This window comes from Enoplosus armatus, chromosome 7, assembly GCF_043641665.1.
Source record: "Enoplosus armatus isolate fEnoArm2 chromosome 7, fEnoArm2.hap1, whole genome shotgun sequence".
NCBI classification, from domain to species: domain Eukaryota; kingdom Metazoa; phylum Chordata; class Actinopteri; order Centrarchiformes; family Enoplosidae; genus Enoplosus; species Enoplosus armatus.
The window spans coordinates 13,614,205-13,638,719 of record NC_092186.1 but is presented as its reverse complement, the minus strand read 5'-3'; the positions used below and the strand labels follow the sequence as shown (position 1 = coordinate 13,638,719).

The 24,515-nt window shown below is 39.4% G+C and overlaps 1 protein-coding gene across 1 annotated transcript in view; it reads left to right on the top strand.

Moving 5' to 3' along the window:
• The first annotated feature begins 261 nt into the window (after positions 1-261).
• The window catches only part of agbl4 (AGBL carboxypeptidase 4), a 253,600-nt gene continuing 229,346 nt past the window's right edge, over positions 262-24,515 (top strand). Inside the window, exons 1-3 of the mRNA XM_070908675.1 lie at positions 262-307; positions 2,015-2,137; positions 21,977-22,101. Coding sequence (XP_070764776.1) covers positions 262-307; positions 2,015-2,137; positions 21,977-22,101 — 294 coding nt within the window. The remainder of the gene's footprint in view (positions 308-2,014; positions 2,138-21,976; positions 22,102-24,515) is intronic.

The window sequence follows — 24,515 nt, the reverse complement described above, 5'->3', positions numbered from 1 at the left end:
ACCGCTTCCGAGTTGCCTGTTTTTTCTCATTTGTTGCTGTATTTTATGATTTGTGGCGTATCAGCATCTGTTGTTATTCTGGTATTTTAGTGCATCTAAGTCAACAACTGAACTTGGCTAAGCTTACCTATACACACTGCATACCTATGTCAACTGTTGTCTTGTATGTCTGCAGCCGTGTACTGATGGAGGCGCCTCTCCCTCTTCCTCCTGCTCCGTTGCCGTGGCAACACACAGAGAGCGTCGGCTGCTCTGTAACGAATGGAAAGGAAGATGGAGGAGAACACTGTTAGAGACGTCGAGACTGGTGTGTAAATATGAGCCTTGCCTGGCTTCCCCTCCATTAATATACAAGCGAAGGAAGTGGATGATGCCCAGTTGTCTGCCAGTTAATAACTGCATGTTTCGGGCTTGCTGCGTGTCTTTATATTGACGCTAACGTAAGGTGTGCTAACCTTCTAGCTAGCAGGTACAAGGATGTAAACAAGTCATGTCACCAGCTCGTATGAGCTAGCTTTGCTGCTACAAACGTTAGCCAACCATATAACTAACTGAACGCGGACAGTGTACCTCGCGGAGGGTCTTTAGAAAACTGCTGGCATGTTAACGTTAACCACTTCACCGTAATAGTGGGCAGTAATGCAGGTGTATTGGCTATGAGTGCTAGCTAGCTATGTTACCCAGATTAGTTAGGGATAGCCCCTCCAGTTAACTGATGTGTAGCCAATTAGCTAGCTGTCCGTAACTGAAATTGCTCTTGTGTAACTCCCTACTGTAACTTGTTCTTTGTCCGTTCGCCTCCTAAATTAAAGCCACAATCCGCGAACAACTGCCTACATAACAGAGATTTGACATCATACTTTTAAAACATCCCAATGCTGATATGTTTATGATTACACAAAACCCTGTTTCCATCTAGCATTCACTATAATCCAAACTATAACGTTGCTGTGGTTATGCCTCTAATGTCGTAAAACTAGTAATTGGGTCTTTAATGTGCATATACTTACAGGTACTAGTGATTGAGATGCAGGTACTCATATGTAGTGAAGCATTTTCTTTTCATTCAGTTTGAAGATATATTTTGTTACTGTTTTACCGTCACTGCACTGTTTGTACATGTGCCACGGAATTACAGTGAGCGTGAATAGTAGGTGCTAAAAGACAGATTACAAAGTGACCAAGTAAAATGAAAGGGTTAGGGTTAGACATTTGACTAAATAAATCTTTGCTGTTCTTTAAAAGTATTTATTAACTTTTGTTTGAAAAATAACAAACAATTGCACAAATGTATAAAAAATGTAAATTATAAAAAAACCACAGATCAATCAGAATGACAGTATTATCTCATTCAAGTGGGTAAAGGACATTTGCAACCACCAGTTTAAGGTAAAGTCACCAAGTCTTAAAATGAAGGCATACAGCCTTGAACTAATAGCTAAGTACAGCTTTTACTTTACTTTAATGTATGCAGAAAGAGCAAACAAAGCCCCACATTTAAGCAGCACTGTGTAAATTAGATGTCCATATGTTTAAGGGGACATGTAATTTGTGCTGCAAACACAAAATAAAGATTTCTTTCAACCTCCATATGCTTTGTTATTTATTTGTTACTCCAGTTTGCACTGAAGATCAACTATTGTGTTTGTAGTTTAAAGTTGACAAACTCACCATTAGAAAGATGTGATGTATACTATCACACTCACTGTTTCTAAGGAGTGATATTTAGCTTTGAAATAATTTGTTTCTTTTTTATTTATTTTTTTACCTATAATCTGGGTTTAGTAGTGGTGTAACGTCTTGCATAGCAGCATATGTTTCATATGTTTTTTTACTTTCAACCATCTAGGACTGGGTAATTCTGTATGAGAGGCTCATTTACAGATGATCTACAGGCTAAGAGCTTACATCCTTTATAATTAAGTTAGAAAAATCTTATTTAACACATTTCTACACAATACCTTTGAATAAAGTGAGACTGGTCTCATTCCTTCATATCGCACTTGTTCTTCAGGAAGTGAAACTGGAGGAGAAGATGCCTTGGTGGGAAATGTGAACAAACTGATGGTGAGCCCACCAGGTTACTCAGGAGCTCCGCGAAAAGGACATCTGGTCTTTGATGCTTGCTTTGAGAGCGGTGAGTAGTAAACTTGAAAAACACCATATCAATAAAATAAGATATTATATAGCATGTATTGTGACATGTATGACATGTGTGACATATTTGACCCAATTGCACATGGACCAAAAAAGTGATTTCCTGTCTATTCCAACGCAAATAAGGCTGATACCCTAATTGTTCCTTCAGTCAGACACATCTAGTTATTTTCATACATTACCCTTAATTTCAGTTTCTCCACAAGTATATACAATTTTGCAGCATCTTTTTTCTCTGTGTTTTGAATCTCATATTACAAAAACTGCACTCACAACTAGAATCCATCCCATCCTCAGTAGCTGACACAGAATCTCTGACACTCCTTTGTTTCATCATGGATTATTTTAATGCCACCTACAGCCAAAAGTTTCCACCAAACACCTCTAGCTCCAAAATACCACAGCTAGAATTCTCATTACAGGTAGATCAAATAAATCTGACCGCAGTACACAAATTCTAGCCTCATTGCATTGGCTGCCTATTCAAACTAGAGCTGACATCAAGGTCTTTTTTTTAATATTAAATGTTTACATGGATTAGCACCATTTTATTTATCCATCCTCATCAGGCTACATGTTCCAGTCCACAATCTCTGTTCATTAGATGTGGTGTATTTATATAGTCTGAGAATAAACAAGAAATCATTTGGAAATGGAGCTCGCTCATACCAGGCTTCTATCTTTCCCACTTTCACTAGCCATCAGGACTGCCAACTCCATTATCATTTTTTAATTCAAAATGCTTTATTTATATAAAAAAGACAATTACAGGTGAAGAGGTGAAGCAGGTTTACAGAATCTCCTTCAAATCCAATAAGACTATTAGACTATTCCAGGGTTTGGGTACAAAAGCATAAGGCATCTTCAGGATATGTGATTGTTTTCTGGTATTACAAGCAACTGTGAATCTGTGGATCTGAGAGCTCTATCAAGACCATGACATATCTTGGCAACAGTATTATCAGGGATAATTCGTCGAGAAGATTATAGACTAGTGCTAGGATCTTAAAATCTTTATTATGAATAACTAGAATTCAGCGCAGGGACTTAAGAGCAGGTGTTGTTTGAGCTATTTTCTTGCAGCGACTTTCTTATATTCTCCCTGTACTATGGCCTAATCAGATCTGAAAAACAAATAATCCGTCCTTTGAGACAATCTTTTTGTATCATTATTGATACTTGCTTGTTCACATGTATACTTATGTGTACATAAATGCATGTGTCTGTATCCGGGCATGTACAGGGTCTATATGTATTTTGCAGTATACTGTATACTATATTCCATTTTTATCTCTGCATTAACTTTTTGTTGTTATTATATGGCTATTTTTTGTCATTTCTCTGTATAGTTTCTTTTGGCAGAACCACCTTTTACACATAAATTATGTGTATAATCACGTTAGTGATTACCGACTGACCGACCAACTTCAACAACCATCACTAGAGCTGCCAGCGTGGCTAAAATGAGAAATATATTATGTCTACTTGAAAGGGTGATCAACCTGTTAATTTGTCCATCTCTTTTGTTGGAGCTAGGCATACAGTAAGATGAAGTTAATATGCTCCAGTGTCATTTGTTAATGGCCTTTGTTTGCCACTTTTTCTGACAGCTGAATGGCACAACGATGAAAATAACTTAACTTTCTCACCACTGACAAGGTCAGCTGGTTAGATCCACACACTCAAGCACACAAGTAGGCAGAGTAAATCAGGGAATCGGCCGGTCTCTCAGGGACTGAATCTCTGTGTGAAGATTAGGTTCAGATGGCACTCAGATTTCATATTTCCACAGACAAGCCCATTTTGGTTTCTGCAGAGTGGGATGAGCTTCACCCTGTTTGCTTTCTGATGTCTGGCCTTGGTGACATCGTCAATGTTGTTCTTCAAAGTTGATTTTTGGCTGGACCGCAGCAAAATGGAGGCCAGCCCTAGAGATGTGAAAGTTTCTCCGTGACTGAGCGAGTTACTGAATGATGACGTTACATCATTGGTTGGTCGAGTGTGGGAGGCCATTGCTCTTTAAAAATGAATGGTGGGGAATGTTAGTTATGTTCTGTAATTCCAGATTCTAGATTCGAGTATAGGCGCAGCCTTCAATGATATTGCTAGTGGGTTCATCCATCACTTTAGCATCAGTGAAGACTTTTAGTCTACACCCACTTACTACGTGGGCCTCACCTCGTTCTCACCTTGTGTATATGTTTTTCTGGGACTGGACACCTGGCTCCCAAAAACAGCTTTTTCTTCAGCTAGTTAAAGGAACCATTGGGGGCCACAGCTTAGAGGGCTGTGCCTATACTCATAGAACGTGGAGTTACGGTACATAACTAATGTTCTATTTCGTATTGGCTTTGCCCTCTAAGGCCATAGCTAGTGGGATAAGGGCGAAGTCCTCCGTGGTCCACGCCCCACTGGGTCCATCTGGTACCCACAAACACAGACACACACGAGAAATCAATAACCAGTCCATACCTTGCCAATGCGTCATAGCACATCTCAGTATGCTACATCATAGGTGCACAGATGGCACAGAGACAGTAAAATACCTGATATTCACCATGAGGGTATGAAACTTGCAACATAAAACCTACTGCTGTGGGTATTGAGATGATGGTCACGCGCTGTAACAGTCCAGCATAGAGCAGAGTATGGTTTGGGTCAGTGTAACAGCTCTCAATGTGCTGAGAGGCATGAGGGAGAGCGCACAGTTAAAGCATCCCAAATAACAATCACTCTGACAAAACACTCAAAACAGAGTGAGTCATACAAAAATGAGAGACATCCCGCAGGTAGAAACGAATGAAAGAGCACGGGGAGTTAATAGATAAGTAGAATATTCATAATTAGAATACGTTTTCAAATCAAACATCTTAAGATATGAGTGGATTTTTTTCCTGCAACTACATTTATAGTGTTTTTTGACTCAAACGTAGCTTAACCATGTCATGTGAAATTCTACTTCAGTACACTTTAAGAACAAATATTGCTGGGACCACAACAGAAATTTGCAGATAAACATTTAATATCCAGAAATTCACGTTATAGACACTACCACTGACTATCCGTGTAACAATTTGGCAGCAATATAGCACACTGACCAGCCATATACAGTACTAGGTTTTGACCTGGTCTTGTTACTATGATATTGTCTCTGATACACTTAAAAGAGTTAGAGGTTAACTGATCACATGCAAAAAAGTAGTTATTTTCTTACAGTTGTCATATGTCCTAATTAATTTTACAAGAGCATATGGCATATAAAGGTATAAATAAGGAAATAGGGAACCTAATCCACAGTTTTGTACACAGTAGACAAGAGAGATGAGAAGGTGAGTGCATATATATAGTACCAGTGAGTAAAGATCTAAACATGTTACATTAGGAGGATCGTCCTGAGATATCAGTGTGGTGATTGCCCTTTTTATAAATTTGCCTTTTTTCCCCAGATGACATGGCCAGAGGAGCTCAGACATTGATTAATGGGCGCTGAGCTTCCACACTGAGATCAGCTAACATACCAGTGTCTCTGGCTCCGGATGTATCTCCTGAATGATTTATGGAATTGATATTAATCTCTTTCCAGCAAATGCATTACTAAAGTTAGAATGGGGGTTGAATTGATATTTGCCAGCTAATGTCAAATTAATGCCCTGTTGCTGTTCCATTTAACCATCACTGATTTTGTTCCCCTTACTTAAAAGTGAGCCTCGATATTAGTTTATAATAGTTCTTTCACATTGTACTCTGTGTGAATGCTTAGTTAACTTGTACCGAGTAGTTATTATCCTCTGATGGTTTTCTAACTATTGCAACCTGTTCATTGAAGTTATTCTAAGATATATTTAAACCCACACACCCTCTGTGTGGCTGTAAAAAAGGTTTGTGGTTATCGTCTTATCGTCAGGACAAAGAATATTTAAAAAGTGTGTACATACTACTGGAACCACTCCACTTGTACATTCAACCAAAGTCATCATTTTACTATAGTTTGATTAAATACAATACTTCTGGATATTAATAATAATTATTAATAATATGTTTTATTGACATTTAATGAAACAAAAAGCTGAAATTCTTGCAAATACATTGGGATGTTAACCTCACTTGCTTTATGTATGTTGGGCTAGCTTTATAAAATAATAATAATAAAAAAAAGATGTGATTTATGAGGATCTCATGAACACTTAGGTTAAGAATTAAAACCTCCCACTAATTTATCCATGGAATAAATAATGGTGGTATGATATAAACCAGAAGTTTTGTGTTTTCATTCACTATTGATTTCCCTTAAATACAGCTGACTTACTTTGTATAAAAACTTTAACTTGGCTTGACATCCGTGAAATATTTCTATTGCATTTTTAATTATTTTTTAAATGAGGTGAAATATGTCTTACTTTAAGGTTATATCCAGTAATAGTCCAATATTGATAGAATGTTTATTTATCCTTAAAATCCTGTTCCAGAGAAAATAGCTACACTTAAATTGTAGAAGAGAGCAAGGTCTTTTCACTCATTATTAAGTCTTATTAGAGGTTGAAGATTTTAAAAACATTCTAGGTTCATCTACCCAGGGGCAAAACATATTGTTTTTACAGTACATTTAGGGCCCATATTCACATTTGATAAAACAGTGTGCATACCTGAAGTAGCAGCTAGGCTTATAAAATGAGCTGCTTTTTCTCATGCAATCAGTCCGACATCTGCGATACCAATGAATGAGAGTAGCGTGTAAGCTGCTGCTACATATTATATTTCTCAAAGCTATTGAAATGGTCTTTCATGACATCCTATGTCTATTTAAGTCCTCTCTAACCAGACTTAATGGCCGAAACACAGTATTTCATGTAGACGTTTTCATTTGAAATTTATGCAGACCTATAACTCAGGGAGGTTTTGTGCCCCCTTTTTCCTTGCTTTGGTCGACAGCTATCTGCATCCCATGTACATTTTCATAAAGCGCAGATTTTATTTTCTTGCGTTAGGATAGCGCGGAATAAAATCTAATTGGTTTATTAAAATAGATACTGGTTATGTAAGCTGTTTGCCAAAGGTATAACACCTCATTTACATTTAGATGAGGCTTAATTCACTTTGTTGTCAGCCCTATGCTGATCAAGTCAGTGATGGCCTACAGATTTGCATACAGTAGGTGTCTCAGCCAACAGGTCCTCTGACACAGAGTTATTCTAAACCATTAAAAGCCTTTTCCCGTTTCTGCTTAAAGATAACATACAGTATGATGATGACCCCGTCTATGTTGTGTTTGGTACAGTAGAACTTCAACATTATGACTATTTTCTTTAGACGTCATTGCAAACCTTGTTGATTGCGTAAGTTGACTGTGTAAAGAGCAATATGCAAATTTTCATTAAACCCCATATGCAAATAGAGTTTTACTTGTTGAGATCATCTTTTTATGCTACTTAGGACAATGCAACATCATGGTAGAGAATAGAAGATTTAGTTAATCTGTAAACATTAAGTCTTGGCCTATTGTTGTGTATTGTGTCAAGAGGCAGAGATTCGTGAACGTGATAAGAGAAGCCTAATTGTTTTTTAGAGTGAAATCCAAATGACATTCTTATCTTGTCTTGTCACATTTGTTTCGTCACACACTCCAACTGTTGACATTTTCAGTTAAGTCCCAAATTCTTTTGTGAATGCATCCTCGCAATGTCGCTGACTAAAGTACCATCTGTCTCTACAAAAGGATGACACTGACAGTGCAGGCATATTGTTTTACTGCACCTCTGGACCATACACCAGATGTAATTAAGCACTCATTGATTAGTCAGACTGCTGTCTGCCGACAATGACTTGCATGGTCAAAGAAATTCCCCAGGGGTGACAAGTGTTTAATGGGATCCATTGATAAGCACAACTCATAGACTCATCTGGCTCTACAATCAGTTCACTCAATACAATCCAACTTATATGGCAGACTGGAGAACAGATATGCACAGAAATGCCAGTACGTGCATATCTGTTCTCCAGTCTGCCATACTGGCATTTCTGTCAGTTACGAGTTACTAACCTGGCTTGTGTGTTTTGTCACAGCTTGTTAAACTGAGAAAAGCAGGTATTAAACAAGCATGCAAAAACTGTGATTGTACAGTATGACAATAGATCTGGGTGAACAACATTCATAAATTCACAGTTTATGAATATCTTATCTAACTTATTCATGTCAACATATAACTGCTGAAGGATCATGGCAATCTTCTGCCATACTTCACCAGATGTCTAGTTTTGTATTGCATTTGTCTATCTCCTATTTCCCTGTTTTCACTCAACATCCTCTTCACTCAATATCACCTTAACAATGTATAGTGATAGAGAAAAGAACACTCGCCACTGCCTAGATGATCATCAGAGATAAGTCTAAAGTATGGCAATGTTTTTGTTTATGTTTTATGAAAACACTTTCTCTAAAAACAACTCTGACATTATAGACTTTATGGAATCTCTGAAGCACGTCATGGATTTGCTCTTCAGATTTTAAATCACCTCTCAGTAATGATAATTGATGAAGAAATGCAGAGATAAAGAAAAACAAAACAAAAAAAGGCTGCCAGGAGATGAGTAATGAGGATAAATGTTGAAGAAAATGTTTCCAGTGTTCACTGATGATGAAGGTTTCATTGTTTCTCCCTTTTTGCTTTTTTCTTTTAATTTATTTTTTCCTTTTCTTCCAACACTGAACAGTGTATTTAATCTGTCCGGCCTTATCTTCTCCCAGAAATTGTCATGTTGCAGTTGCACAGTCCCTCTGAATGACTGATTAGAGTCATAGCTGCAGCTAAATTTACAGAGCAAAGACGGAGAGATAGAAACAGAAAGCAAGAGAGATATGGTTGGGAAGACAAAAAAAAAAGTACAGAAGAAAAGAATAATATGAACGCTGGTGGCTGGTGGTCTGGAGCTGGTGGGGTGGGGAGTGAACGCAGTCAAGCTTGTCAGAAGATATTTATATACTCCAGAGTGCCCCATGAATCAGGATAGTTGAGTTTCCATTGATTAAAGAAGAGGGAAACGTTTTTACAATCAAGCTAGATGCTCAGAATGAGTGGCTTGGAGAGGCTTGAGCTTGCCGCAGTATACAGCTCTCTGCCTCGCCTCGCTTCCTCTCTGATGAAACAAGCCAGAAGGAGAGGCAGCCCAAGGATGGAAATACATTTTTATGTGTCAAGTTTTCTTTTATTCAACATGAACATAATTTTTGACATTTTGTGGTGGTTATCTCCCCACACAAGAAGACGTTACTCAGTGTTGTGCAGTCATATGGCCTTTTGATTGTTCGGCATTTACTGTATTTTTTTGTATAGCTCACCAACCTTAGATTGCTCTAACTCTTATGGGCTTTCCAAAAGAAGATCCATTCGTCTGAGTGGGAGGGAACACTCCTGACATCTGATGTATTGAGAGGCACTCCCAGTCTCTCCGTCTCTCTTACATGTCCTTGGCAGCGGAGAAGCTTCACTGCTCAAATCACTAAATGGCCTCTCCAGTTTCCCTTTTAGCAGTTTTCTCTCCTCTCTCTTTCTTTTAAGTCAGGAGTAGAGTATGGAGATAAATTTGAGTTGTCTAGGGACTGTTGGAAAGACCATTGCTTTTGATTTATGCTGTTTATTGGCCATTTGTATCCATAAGAGATTACTCTTTATTATTATTGTGTTTTTTATTATCGTCATGTCCTATCTCTTGCTTTCTTCAGGCATATTTTTTCAGCTTTATTTCCTTTTTTGTGCCATATCATGCCATGAGTGTTATATTGGCTTGACCCTGAGGGAAGCGCAGCGCAAAAACTTACATGCAGTCTCTAAAGTGACTATATATTTTTATATTAACAGTGGAACACATGACTACTTGTATGTGAAAGGGGTTGCTTGTATGAACCTATACAAAATTGTCACTCAACTCTGTAGTTCCCCTCAGCCCTAAAGAGTGCTTACAGGTCATTGTTTTGATTTTCCGACCTGTAACTGTACTGTTTTGGTTCACTCTCACCGCTCTAACAATGTTGTTTTCGACCACAGCAGTCTGTTTTCAACCAAACGACAGACAAAGTAACTAAATCAGAATTTGATGGAAAGAAAAACAGAGCTAAAAGAGAATTGAATACTGGACTTTCTATCACACAAACACTACCCCAACTGAATGCTATGTTACTTCGTATCTGCTGGATGTGTAAAAAGGCAACAGTTTGGAAACGTCACGTCAGTGTTTTGTTTATAGCTTGTTTTGTTGTTTTCTGTTTAATGAACTGATATACAACTATTTCCAAACAGCATCTTTGTTTTTTCTTAATTTGCATGTCTGGGCAGAACAAACACTCCGAAGTTGGTCAATCTGAGAATCATAATAACTACAGAGCACAACTATCTGCCTTTATCACATAGTTTCATAGGGGCTTGACAGAGTGTTTTGCCATGGGAGGTGAGAAGTGATATCAGTAGGATTGCATGAAATGCTGAGCAAATGAAACAGAGCGATAATCCTGTCTGACATTCGGGCCTGTTGCATATGGTCACGTCTAATCACTGAGTGAACACATTGGCTCAGTTGCGCTGGTCGGAGATGCCTCCTCTGCCAGGAAGTAGTACAATCAACCTCAGTGTTTTGTAAGTTAATTGTTGATGCCTCTGATATGAGCTATACATAGGAGTCCCAGCCAGCACCTCATCTTCTCAAAATGTCACCAAATGCTAGCAGCAGCAAGCTGTTTTGGAAATTTTGAGTAATGAAAGGATTTGATTATCAACTGTATACACGGCATGGCTGTGAGATTTGGAAAGGTTGAGGGGAGGAATATTCAGATACTGGATAGTATAAGAAATAGCCTATTTGTAACATAAAAATTGGCATTGTGGTTGCTTCATCCGTGTTGTAGGATGCGGTGTGACACAAACAGGTTTAACTTTGTTGTTGTTTTTAAATTCCAGCTTTAGGCTATTTTGTGTTCTAAATGTACTTTGGAGCATCACTATTCATTGGCTCAGGGTCTGCCTGTAGCAAGTGTGTCGTAAGTGAAAATTACTGCGACTAGAATTCTGCATTGCACAAGTGGTGCTCGCGCACAGGGCTCCAGTGATTCATCCAGTAATTCATTTCCAAGCAATTCCTGACGCCATAAACACAGTTTCAGAGCAGACGTCTCATTTTTCATCCCAGGCAAGACTGTACGGGTTTGGAAAATGGCAAGGATTTGTAATGCTTTACCAGTTCATGTTTTTCAAGCTGCCTGTGTTTATTCTGCTGATTTATTTAGAAAACCTCTCAGTGAGATGAGCTTCATTGATGTGCCAGGGTTTGTTTGATAACACAAATTCATGTACAGAATATGCTTATACAGTGAATGGTGAAATACTGACAGAAGCAGAATTTTGATGGAATACATTTGGTCTGAATCCAGGCAGCTATCTTGTAGGTCTACTGCTCAAAGTAAACAGTATTGAAATTCACACCTCGGGGGCAAATGCTGTTATCAGGATTTTTTTCCATGGACATTTCAAACAGCTCTTAATAGGGAACATATTGGAATGTGCTCTAGTTTTTGGAGAGACTAAAAAGTATCTATTCTCCTTTTCGAGGTTCACAGATGTTGTTTTGCCTCATTTTCAAATATATACTGTAACTGTATTTTTCTTTAAAAAGCTGTAGCATTCACTTGTTGCGGTTCTGAAAAACATTTTAAAGAGAAAGGTTAAGTGTCAAGTTTTTATACATAACCTGTTGCATTTTGCATAAGGAGAGTTATCTGGACCTGTTATCAGACTGTGAACAACTATATCATTTAGTGAAGAAGCACTCATATAGGAAAGAATTTCTACTTGAATCTTTAGCACAAACAATTTACACTTGCATAAAAAACAATGAGATACAAGCTGTAGATAAAACATTTGGAGATAACTCTTACGTTAACGTTAAACCTGCATTGGTTGATTCTTCCGTCACTTGGGGGCAATGCAATAAGTTGTGAACACAATATTGACATATTATCACCTATAAATGTAAATAAATAAATATTTACTCTCTTTTAGCTTTATTTTGGTCTTCACCAACTTCTGTGGAAAGTATCCGTTCTTGGGCTGCTAAATTTTCCACTATGTTCACCAGCTAGTCGCTGACTTTGTCTGTCTCTTGTATGGTGCTGGGCAGGTAGGATACAGTGGATTTATTAGAGCTTTTTTTAACTTGAAAACAGCTGCCTGTGTCTGGAAATGATGCTGATATGAGCAAAACAATCAAAAACACTGTAGAGTCAGGTGTCCCCTTTCACATTACACATAATCATTTGACCCATTGTTCACATAACAATACTGACTAGTGCACCTTTAAGAACCATATAATAACTGAGACTAAAGTTCTGTTGTCTCTTCTGGTATGTGTGTTTTTGTTTGTCTTTTAAGAATTTGTTGCCTAAAATAAGTGATATGAATTAAGGTTTAGGTATGGATTATTCTGGGATTGATTCAGCAACTTTGGCAGAGTGTAGTGAAGAATTATAAGAGAAGGGTGTGCTTTCCTGTTTGAAAGTAAGTAGCACTGGGAGACACATGGGGACATACTGCTGCCAGAGGGAATCACTAAAATGTCAAAGTAAACATCTGCCAAATAATGTCTTTGTTTCAAACTGAAACTATGTTTAACTACTTTTACTTTAACAACTGCACTCCATTGATTATTGAGATTCTTGAGGACACTGTCCCTTCCCGTTGGCCATGGCTTTAACCACAACGTAATACAGAGATATTAAGATGCAAATATGTTTGGAGTCCTTTCTTTCTAAATTAAGTCATTCCAGTTATCATCTCTGCATCATGAACTTGGCATCATCTGGAGCCTCCTGCTGTGATGGAGAAACTTCATCCCAAAAAGCTCCCTGCTCTCTTCTTCTCTGATGAATTATGTCTAAATTGAATTACCAAATTATGTCTCTTAATCTCCCATATCCGATGGTATAAAAAGGGATTAGCTTGTCATAGGATGGATTTGCTTTTATGGTATATTCTAGAAAAAAAAAATAGAATTTATATTCATACTTTGTGACTTTGTCATATATATATATATATATATTTATATATTTATTGCTCTGTATCTTAATTTCTCTTAATTGCATGATGGTTGGATGCAGTGCCTGGCAAAATGATTGCTGAAGAACTCCTTGATCTTCTGCCAAGCCTTTTGACTGGCATTCAGTACTGCCTTTTCCTGCTTTTTCTTTTTTTTTTTCTTTCTGAAACCTGGCATTGCATTGACAGTAGCAGCACTTAGTGTAATTCCCTAGATTGAAAAGCTGTTCCTCAATGAGAGATTTCCTCTGCAGTGCTCCTAACTGTTGAAAAACCCACCCTGGGATTTACAGATAGACTGATTTGTCCAACTCCTGGATTCACGCTTGCCACTTCACCTTTCAGCCCGTTAAATATGGACCAATCTGATTAGTGCACACAATACTGGACTGGTCAAGCAAATAAATACAGAAAAAGCACGACTGTGATCTTGTAATTTACGACTGACAAAGTAAATTACAAGAGGGGTTCTGGACATTAGAGATGGAAATCAAGTGTTTTAAGTCCGAGCTGTGGTCCTTCCTTAGAAGACAAACTACAGCCGACTCCAGTTCAAGAGCCATTTACTGCTGTACTGGATTAACTGGGCTTTACCTCATTTGAGAAACTGTTGTCCAATTTAGGGTGATTTGTTTACTCTTGAATGGAATGACATTGGCGCTGGAAAGAAAGAATTCACTTGCTTTTTGTCTGGTTCTCCTGGATTTTCAATGATGGGCGTTTGCTGTTGTTCCTTGATTTTTTTTCTTGCTGACCTATTGGTTATTGGCCAGTGATTTCTTGCCTCCCTTGTTTCTCTTCTTTTCTTGCATTGGCTCCCTGTGTTCCTGAACTCATTACAGAGCAATCAGCCCCAGGCGTTGAAGTGTGCACCCAGAGGGAGCAATAACTGTAAATAAACACTACTGCAGGCCCTCCGATAACATGTTACCAAGATGATAACAGCCCTTCTTAGCAGGCCTGTTGACCTTCTCCTTGCCTTAGGCTTGCCAAGGACTCCTCAGCTCTCTACGCTTTTATCTCTCGCCTCAACTCTCCTCAACCACTGGAGTTGCTGGAAAGATTACTACTGAGGAAGAGAGGAAAGGAAGGAGGGACTTACACCAAGAGAATATAGAGAAGATGAGAAGAGAAAAGAGATGAAGGAGAGTGCTTGGAGAGGAAGACACAAAACAAGATAGAACAACAAAGAGCTGACCTGGGCAGTTGTCCCTCTGCCAGTGCCGCCACCTCCTCTGCCTGGCCTCAGTCTTTGTAGGGCTCAACATAATTAACTTGTTAAAAGATAGCATGAAATTGGAACAGACTTACATTTACTCTGTGACCACCAACACACAAGACACGCCAAAAGCAAAAGATAAAGAAAGAGAAGGGGAGAGTGACAGACAGACGGGTGGACAGAAAGGAAGGGTGAGAAGCGAGGGATGGCAGTGCCCAGATTCTGATGAAAACATCATCCAACCAGCTAACCCACCGTTTTAGGCTTAAGAAACAGATGAAAGTGAAGATTGCAATTCCTCATGGTTCACTCCCCAATACTAATGCAGAGTGTCTGACAGTAGCATGTCCAAAGCTGTGGGGCTGAAGCACTGTCTGGATGAGATTGATAATACAATTAAGCCAGTCCCCAGTATGAATGCATCACTATGACCCATTACTACACCAACCGCTTCAGATGGAGCATACCAGTCTAGCTCTAGGGCCTTTTGGACGGAAAAAAATACAATTATAAAAGGCTAGCTAGAAAATGTGTTCTCTTTAGAATGTGCAGGCAGGCCTGTACATCATCAGATATGTGTGGGCTGCCTGCATATCTCACTGCTGTCCCCGGGCCCAGCTTTCTTCATCTATATTGAAACGAGGAGCTCACTGGAGCATAGATGGACTCACAACAATATGATTTTTTTCCTCCTTATTGTCCCCTGTTATTGTCTGCTCTTATCCTGGTTTTGTTGTATATTAAGATTATTTTCACAACAGTTTCCACATAATGTTTACAAATACACAAGCACTTATTGTGTGTGCGTGCGTGGCTATATAAGACATGACAGACAAGATTATTTAAATATTAAATTTAGATTAAATTGCGTCTTTTTATTCAGACAATATTTTGGACTGCAGAACACCCAGTCAGGGCTATGGTTTTTAAACAGAACATGTTCTTAGTAAAGTGCAAGGAAAACATTTAAAGGATTCAAAACTTAGTAACATATTAATGTTATGGTTTGTTGCTGAGGTGTTCCAGGGGATGGGTCTAATTGCTGGTGGGAGAGCTTGCACGATGCATACTTTATCATATGGTGATAAACTTGGTTTGTTGTACAATATATCCTGTCTCTGCTGGCACTGATCTTCAACAAATCAGTTACTGAATGGTATACATCACCTATCTGTTTCATGTTTAAGTTAATGTAGCCTTAACCTAGTCCCGTTTGGACTGTTCCATTCACTTCAAGCTTCATGTGACTGCCGCAATGAAGCTACCTACTTGAAGCATATTAGCTTCAGTTGAACTTTTGAATGACCCCCATTTCTTCACAACTTAATTGCGATACAAAGGGATCTCTTCACGCAGCATATTAGACAGGAAAAATGACTACAACAACCAATAACTCTTTCAACCCTAACCCTTAAATATGGCATGTGAGCATTGTATTAAAGATGTCATATCATCACCTTGAGGTTGCCAGGCAACCAGCAGAGGCTCCAGGAACTCATTGCGCCCTACCACCAAATAGCCTGGTACAAAAGTCCCTATAAACCACAACTTGTCGTTTTTACAGATTAAACAAATGAGACATAACGTGTTAATTAGTAAGCTTCAGAGGTGTTGATAGGCGGATTTTGTTGCCTTTTGACAGAGCCAGGCTAGCTGTTTCCCCCTGTTTCCAGTCTTTATGCTTTGCTAAGCTACCTAGCTGCTGGCTGTAGCTTTATATTTATCGTACAGTACCGTACCGAATGGCATAACTCTTCTCTCTTAAGCGTATTTTTCAAAATGTCGAACTATTCCTTTAAGATTGACTTGAAAGAAATTGGAACTCATCCTTTAAACTGTTTTAAAAGATAGACTGCAGTTTAGTATACCTGTTAGGTAGTTAGATTGTGGAAACTTGGAGGTGACCTCTTTAATCTTGCCTGCAGATGAAGTGATAAGGCATCAGGGGAGAAGGCAGGCTTTAAGAAGTCATGAGGCAGGAGATTGATGTTGCCTCGGTGACAACTTGCCTTTAGATGAGGGGGAGAGAGAGACAGTGAGAGAGAGACACAGGAAAAACCAGACGTTTAGCTGCAGGTCTAAACTGAGACCCCTTCACTATGGCTGCTGCTGCTGCTGGCTGGAATCAATTCTATCTTTATCAGTCCCCCTCTTCTGTGTCCAGGAATCCTCCTCACACCACAGAGCAGCTGGGGGGAAAACTGATGTGTTTTCCAATAATGAAATGGAACACAGCAAAAAATAAGTTTAAAAAGGTGCCTGGCTGGTCTCCCTCAGCAGTACAGCACTCTTTTAATCTCTAGTCTGGTGTTTAAACACAATTGTGGCCTTGCCTATGCCAGCCAAAATAAATTGAATGTATTATGTGGCATGGGTGTGCGTGTGTATGTGTGGATTGGGGGTGATATTTTTGGATATTTTCACTGACTACACTGCAGGTATCTACAGTAGGGATTGTTAATTTTGGTATAGCAAAACTAATTGCTGGAAGAAACATTAATTCTTATACCAAGAATTATGCATATAATGGAGAATTTATGTGATTAAACCTGTGTATGAAAATATGCAAGATGTAGGACATGACAGCCCACACATCTGCTAAGTAGGAAGCACTGTAACCACACGGTCTATTTCATTTTGAAACAACTGCCTATTACCATTCTAATGGCTGGTTGTGTGAGTGAGTTCCACCTCAGGCCCGAGGCAGGCAGGCCTGCTGCGGCTGTACGATGATCCATCTACATGGCAGAAACCATCCATCCAGTGGATAGCTACAGGCTGCAGGCCGGCCCATTGTGTGGGCTGAGCACTGTGACTGCTCCCTCTTGTACCTCCATAATGGGATTACATTAGCCAGGTTCTTCTGCTCCCTCTCCAGCTCTCTCTTTCTCTCTCTCATACACACACACACACACACACACACACACACACACACACACACACACACACACACACACAGAGTCTGTGAGCCCATGTGTGAATGACTGACTGTCCACTTGGTCACCTCATGTTTGCACTCTGTTTGCCTATGGCCCTGTGTAATGATGCAGGTTCCATACCCATTTTACAGACACTTTTGTTTTCAGCAGAAACATACAGTGTTATGTGATTTCCACTATTCTTGAAGAATATTCTTGAAGAATATTTCGCCTTTTGCAAATTTTCTCCATTTGTTTTCATGAGTGTGCGAGATTGTTTCAGAAAGGGAGACAGAAGGAGAGGAAGAATCAGAGAAAGACAGACACAGATAGAGAGAGACAGAGGGTTTTGTTCAGAGTTTTCCTCAAGGAGAGGCTGTCATGTGTAAAATCTTGTTCAGAACCAGCAATTGTGTTTTGTTGGGCTGCACCAGCAGGGCTAAGCTGTTCGCTGAAAACCAATTTGTTAATGTCTAAACGCTGCACTAGTTTTCCCTCAAGGACAAAGATTGATATTCAACATAACTTGCCAAGACACCACTGAAGAAGAATATGGAGAGCGATGATACTCAAGAGGAATTATGCAAGAGATTCCAAGGACTAGAAATTGTGTCTTTTTTCCTCTTTCTCATCTTTGCTCACTCTGTAGTTCATTAGCTTCACTTACACTGATACAGTCTGTCTGTTCCATAAAGAACCAAAAATAATTCTTGACAAATCTGGTGTACTGTGCATTGCCTTTCAACATTATTCACACTCAGCATAACTTCTATCTTTGCTTTATCTAGTTTATCTATAATTCTTTCAGAGGACATTTCAGAAAAATCAGTTGGCCGTTTATGTTAGTTAAATACTAAATGATATGGGATTGATTAAAAGGGTCAGGCTACCAGCCTACCAAAGCGTTTGAATCTGGAGGTAGCCACCATAAAATTAAAACGGGGATCAATGGCGTGTCATATCCCTGCTGCTCCGCGGGCTGAACATGTAATTCTAACGTTGAGGCTGCAGCCATCTCTCACGTCAGGCCTTCGAGCATCAGGCTCAATAACGCAGCCGCCCATGGCTGCTGTCTATTGCTACCCATGCTACAGTATTCACGAGCAGAAGCTGACAGATATTACTTTGGTCTCTATGTTTTGGCTCCTCGACAGAAGTTTGACCAGTAACATTGGAACCATAATTGTATGCATATTCGTTTCTTTGGGGTTTTCATCAATTAAGAGATAGGAAGAAAAATCAAAAGGTAATAAGTATTGGCACACAGCTACATAATTGTGTTTGAACTGAAAATAAAGGTGAAAGTTTGTGTACCAATCAAAAACTTGAATCCTGCCTTTTCAATGTGAGGAGAGTGTGAAAGGGTCTTTTTCTAATGTTGCTCAGCTTTGCCTAAAGATCTCTGTGTGGTGGAGGGACCTCCATGCAGCTGTTTTTATTTCTTTTCTCTTAGTTTAATAAACACCAAAGAAACCACTCACATCAAAGAATGACAATAATTTATTAAACATTAATTCAAATTTTACATAATTTGTTTAAGTGTGAATTCACACACACAGGCAGTTTCTCTGCTGATGGTTGTGCACTTCAGTATTCACTGTCTCAGTGAGTGCAACCACAGGCAGCCAAAAGACCTCACTAGGTGCCTCTAGTAGTCTTTTGTCACACTGTCCTCAAAGATTTCTGTTGGGGATGAATTCCTGTGAGATGACAAAGACAAACACAGTATATTGGCTTCATTTACACCCAATTCATTCTTAATTGTATGAATAATACTCGATTGTGTGGTGCACCCAGCTAGCAGTCGTTGCATTTTTTTTCTTTTCCTTTTGTAATTATTGTGATCTTGTTTTGTAAAATCTTTTCATTATAAGTAATGATAGCAAAACACCTTTGAGAAAATGCATTGAAAACAAAGTCAATAACAGCCTCAGTTTTTGTTTCTGTATTGTCTCTGACAACATTTGTAGCCACCTGCCAGACCTTCTTCTGGCTTAACGGCATAGTGTGACTGCAATGGAGAATTGATTAGCATCATTTTCAGTTCATTTCCAGTTGACTGTGTATTGAACTTCTATAATGTTGTGAGGATGATTTTCACAGTTGAGATTCACAAATCAATGTATTGATTTCTGATAATAGGTTTAAAGCATTTACTCACTTTAAATCTTAAAAAAAACCAAAACCCCATATGAATAATGAAAGTGTCCTCAGAGAGTGGTTGTGTTTTCATCACTGAATAGCATTATTAAGACTGTGATAGGAGGGATGACCTTTGGAGGCCATTATCAACTTCTAACAGGCTGTATTTGGCAGTGTCAGCTCTGTGAATAGCTGTGATGTTGGTAGAAGAGATGATCATTTCGATGACACATCTGTCTGGAACAGGTGCTGCTCTGCTGTCGATCTCTCTTTGTCAGTGCTTGCTAGCTGCAGCTGGTTCTGGTGCAACCCTCCGCCTGCTCTTGGCTTTATCTGGTTTCAATGGCTCCGGATTGCATTGCCAACCAGCCAAAAAGCTAGTCCCTGCCTGCCTCTTCTCAGCTAGCCAGCCACTGTGCAAAACAAATCAACTCAATCATCTGTCTCTTTGTAACAATATCACAACAGAGTGCCAGATATTGCAGCTCACTGTTGTCATGGCTAAATGAATGAGTTAAAATTGATCAAAATCGAAAAGTTTCAACATAAGGTAAGGTCAGAAAGATATGAAGATAATGTTGTGAGAGTTATCACAGATATGAATTTTGTCCATATTTCTGACACTTAATTACTATATGAGCTAAGTGATAAATACACATTGTAGGTTTTCACATGTAGACCTCTAGAATGGCTGTTTTGAGAGGTGCTCATTAAATGTGACTGCCTACATGTAGCTACCTTAATGGGTAGGTCATGTAGTTGTTTTTACACCTACATTTTCTGACATGCAAGAACATGTGTGCATATACAGACAGAAATGCTTAAGTCTTCCTCAACATGTGTAATTTATACATGATAAAGGTCATTTGTCAACATATAGACATCTCTCTGCCTCCCTCTGACACCTCTCAGCCTTTCTTTTATTGTCTGTCTAATCTTACTTTCCTATCTTGTATATGCTTCTTGAATGTAGAATTAGCCTATTAGTCTACGTGAATGAATATATCAAGTACACAGTTATATATTTCAGCTCAGCGTAGCTCAGCCACTCCCTAATCAGTCAGAGTAGTGGTCTGCAGAGAGGGATTTTTTCCAGGCACCAATGTGCTGGAATGAGACGCCACTCACCATTAGTCCACTAGCTGCGGAAGCTGTTGGCGGAGGGGCTTCAAATCTAAATACGGATCAGTCATCAGCTTATTGTTACACAATAACTTCTTGCAATTCCTTCTCACTGCTTGTGTGTTACTGTTGCATGCCATGTTGTAAATTTTGAAAATACCACTTTAAATATAACATTTTAAACTGAAATACGGATCTTGTTTATATTTCAGAGCACCTTATAGTTTTCTTTAATCTCATTTAAACTAATGATAGCCCTTCTGTGGATAGCTTCAGTGGAGCAGAGCAAAGTGTGTGTGTGTGTGTTTGTGTGTTGCAAGCTGACTAGTGGATTAGGTCTGTCCGATGGCAGAAGGAGAGGGATCTACTTTGACAGTGTGGTAGTTAGCCCATCTGTCTATAATCAGCTGTGTCTGTGTGTGCGTGCTGCTGCTGGTACTACTTGCCAACAGGTGGTCAACAGTACCCTGATGTAGAGTTGTGAGGGACGTTGAGCCTTGTGGTCTGTTTAGTTTGCCAGAAAACTTTAACTCTTGAACAGCTGCTGATTTATACAGCATCTCAGTTCAGCATTTAAAAAGACAGAGTTGACTGGTGTCATGTATCGGGTTAAGCACAGCACTCATTTGAAATAAGCTGTCAATTTGTCATATTTCTGTGCAGCTCCAACAAGAAGGCAAACACACTCTCTTTTCACTTCTTTCCTCCATCTTTTTGCTTTGACTCTGACAATCATTAATCCGTGCATGCACCACAAGCATCTCCACTACATGTGTGTCCACATATAAATCAGAAGATACAGTAAAGGCCTATATTTAGAATGCATGTCATGTAATCATCTACCACCCAGTCATCTTATAGACAGCTTTGAGAATTGGAAGCGGGGAAGTAGTTCCCATTGGATTAATTATAATTCCACTGATCATCTGGATCTTTTTTCTGTGGATCGTATATTGTGTGTCAGATATGGATGGCTAGAACAACCTCGTCTGTTGGTCTTTCTGCTTCTCATATTTACTGCTCTCTATGGGCATTGATTTGATTTGAGAGACTTACCAATGCAGTAAAATGTGCAGATACATACAGTGATAGTGAAGCACTATTAGTAGACACTTGACTGTGACTTATTGATTTAACACATCCATCTTTGAAACCAGATCATTTTGAAGTGAGGCCGTGTTGTGTTATATTATCATTTTGTCTTGTGATTGCCTGTCTGTCTGTTTGTAATGAGTCTATTGATTGTGAACTTTAAGGAATAGAGAGGAAACGACTGTGATTCTGTGTTTTGGACTGCTCAGTTCTACTTAATGCTAATATAAGCTGTTTCACTGCCTCTGCAGGGAACCTTGGCCGTGTTGACTACATCAGTGAGTTTGAGTTTGACCTCTTCATCCGGCCTGACACCTGCAACCCCCGCTTCAGAGTCTGGTTCAACTTCACAGTGGAGAACGTCCGTGAGACACAGGTCAGCATGCTGTGGTCTTGTATAGTGTTACCATCATAAAGTGGGGCCTCTCTCCCAATTCCATTCTATATTCCATAACACACACAAACTTCTACTTTAAGGGTGCTAAATTTGCGCAATCAACCAATAACTACGAAGTGCAGTCACACCAGTGCTGCGGAAATGTCCTGTTAGTGCCAGGATTCCCAAGCCTTTTCATTCTCTCAGGGTGTGGCCTTCCTGATCATACTGATTACTTAGTATTACATATATAAAGACAATATTTAGTGAGATCAAGTTTGATAAAGATATTAAGTACAAGTTTAGTATTCAATCACAAGTTTAGCACGGGGCTTTCGGTGACCTAGCATTAAAGCCAGTCCTGTGAACGAAGCATGAGATGCTGCCTTCAGAAAATTATAAATATAACTAACTATAATGAAATTCGTGCTGATTTCTTATCTCTTGTGCACAAAAAAAATAATTTGTTTAACGTTGGCCACCTTAAAACTGAAGTAAATAACAGTAATAGAGCCAATAAAGCTACTGCATGTCAACAAGGCTATGGTGAGCAGAATATGTTGCTGCTATGAAATAATGCTATGTTTAGGTTTCATGATGTCAGTAGTTTAGAGTCATGCACATACAAACTGTCATGCTACCTCCCCGAATGTCCTCTAACACATCTCAGTGCATTAGAAATGTGTGCACATTACACCACCAAAGAATTGAGGCAGTCTTCAATTTCCTATCTCACTGACTGTCACAGCTCCGAGTTTGATTCTGCCACTAGCAAGCTCTGAGCTCTCTGATTGGCTGACAGAGGTGGTCACATGCCACAGAGATACGCTGTATGTGGGTACAGTGAGTGTGGCTTCGGTGAGATGGAAGCTTGTTCTACCATTTAAGTATAATTGTGTAGGATAAGTAGAAGGTAAAACTAACAATATTGGCATTTAAGTTTGACTGCTGCTATGTAATTTGTGCGCATACAAGCTTGTCAGACTTAGATAGGAGGCAAATAAAAACAAAAGCGAGATAAAGTTTAGCCAGAGAGAGATAGTCTGAAGACAGGCAAATATGAAGACACAGGGAGTAAAATCGAAAGAGGGAGGGAGAAAGAGATCGACAAAGATGAGAGTGAGAAAAAAGCGAATAGAGAGCGATAGAGAAAAAACAAAAAGGAAAAAAAGGCAGAAAACGTCAAGGATGAATCCACAGCATGCTGTTGCGGCTGTCTTCCTGTAGAGTGTCCAACCCATCCTATCTGAGGCTATCAGGCCTATCAGCCCATCTCCCTGCAGTGCTGTAGTCAGCACTAATCACATTTTATGGCTCTGAGATGAATGGGAGGCCTCGGCTTGGAGCCGGATCGATCCCAGGGCCAGATAGACCAGCACCAGCAGCCTGCAGCCTGGGCCAACAGGATATTTGCTGTTGTGGCAAAATGACAGAGAAAGTGTGTGTGAGAGAGAGACAGAGAGGAAGTGACTGGGGAGGGAAATACGACACACAGAATAAACGACAAGAGATTGATAAATATCATTTATATGAACACAGTATGTACAGTGGCACATGCAAGAGAAAGCTCACAGGTGACAAAAACAGGTGAACAACCATTTCCATTGCACACTTCCACGCTCTCTCTCTCTATAGGCCCCCTCACAAGCTCCTTTCATAGAAATCTGTTTCTTATCTGTCCAATTTCCTTCTTCAAAGAGGCCTGTGTGTGAATTTAATCTACTCCAGTAGAAGGTGTTGTGGTTAAGTGCTGCCTGTGCATTTTGCCAAGGTGTGTGTGTGTGTGTGTGTGTGTGTGTGTGTGTGTGTGTGTGTGTGTGTGTGTGTATGTGTATACAGACGCTGTGATTAGATTGTGTCTGTGTGCCTGGAATCGTCAGACTTCACATAAATCTTTAGTTTACATCCTAATGGTTGTAACATTGTTATGATTTGAAACAAAAAATAAAACAGAGAAAACAGACAAAGAATAATAGCATGAGTAAATAAACCAACTAAGTGTAGCTATGTGGGGAGAGGCTGTGCTATAGAGATATCAGTGGGTTCCAGGGGAGAACTGGGCTGTTGGAGTGTTTCATCCAGCTAAGCCTTGCTAACTCTCAGCCTGAGCCAGGGGAATGGGGAACAGTAAAAGCCCGTGATATTGGAAGTGAGATGGCCATTTTGAAGGAATGTAAGCTGGTGAAACAGATTTGGTCTGCCTCAATCAGCTTAGCAGCTTTGTGGAAATTGGCTTCACCGTAGTACCGGTTATGATGGATGGCTGGATGGATGAATGTCTCTTTTTTGTATGTCCTTTCTTTTTTTGTGTGTTTTTCGAACCACTCACTTACCTCAAAAAGCTCAGAACAATTCTGGTTACGTTGGTTGCAATGACCAGGACCATGTGACACTATCTGAGGTTTTGCTTGGTT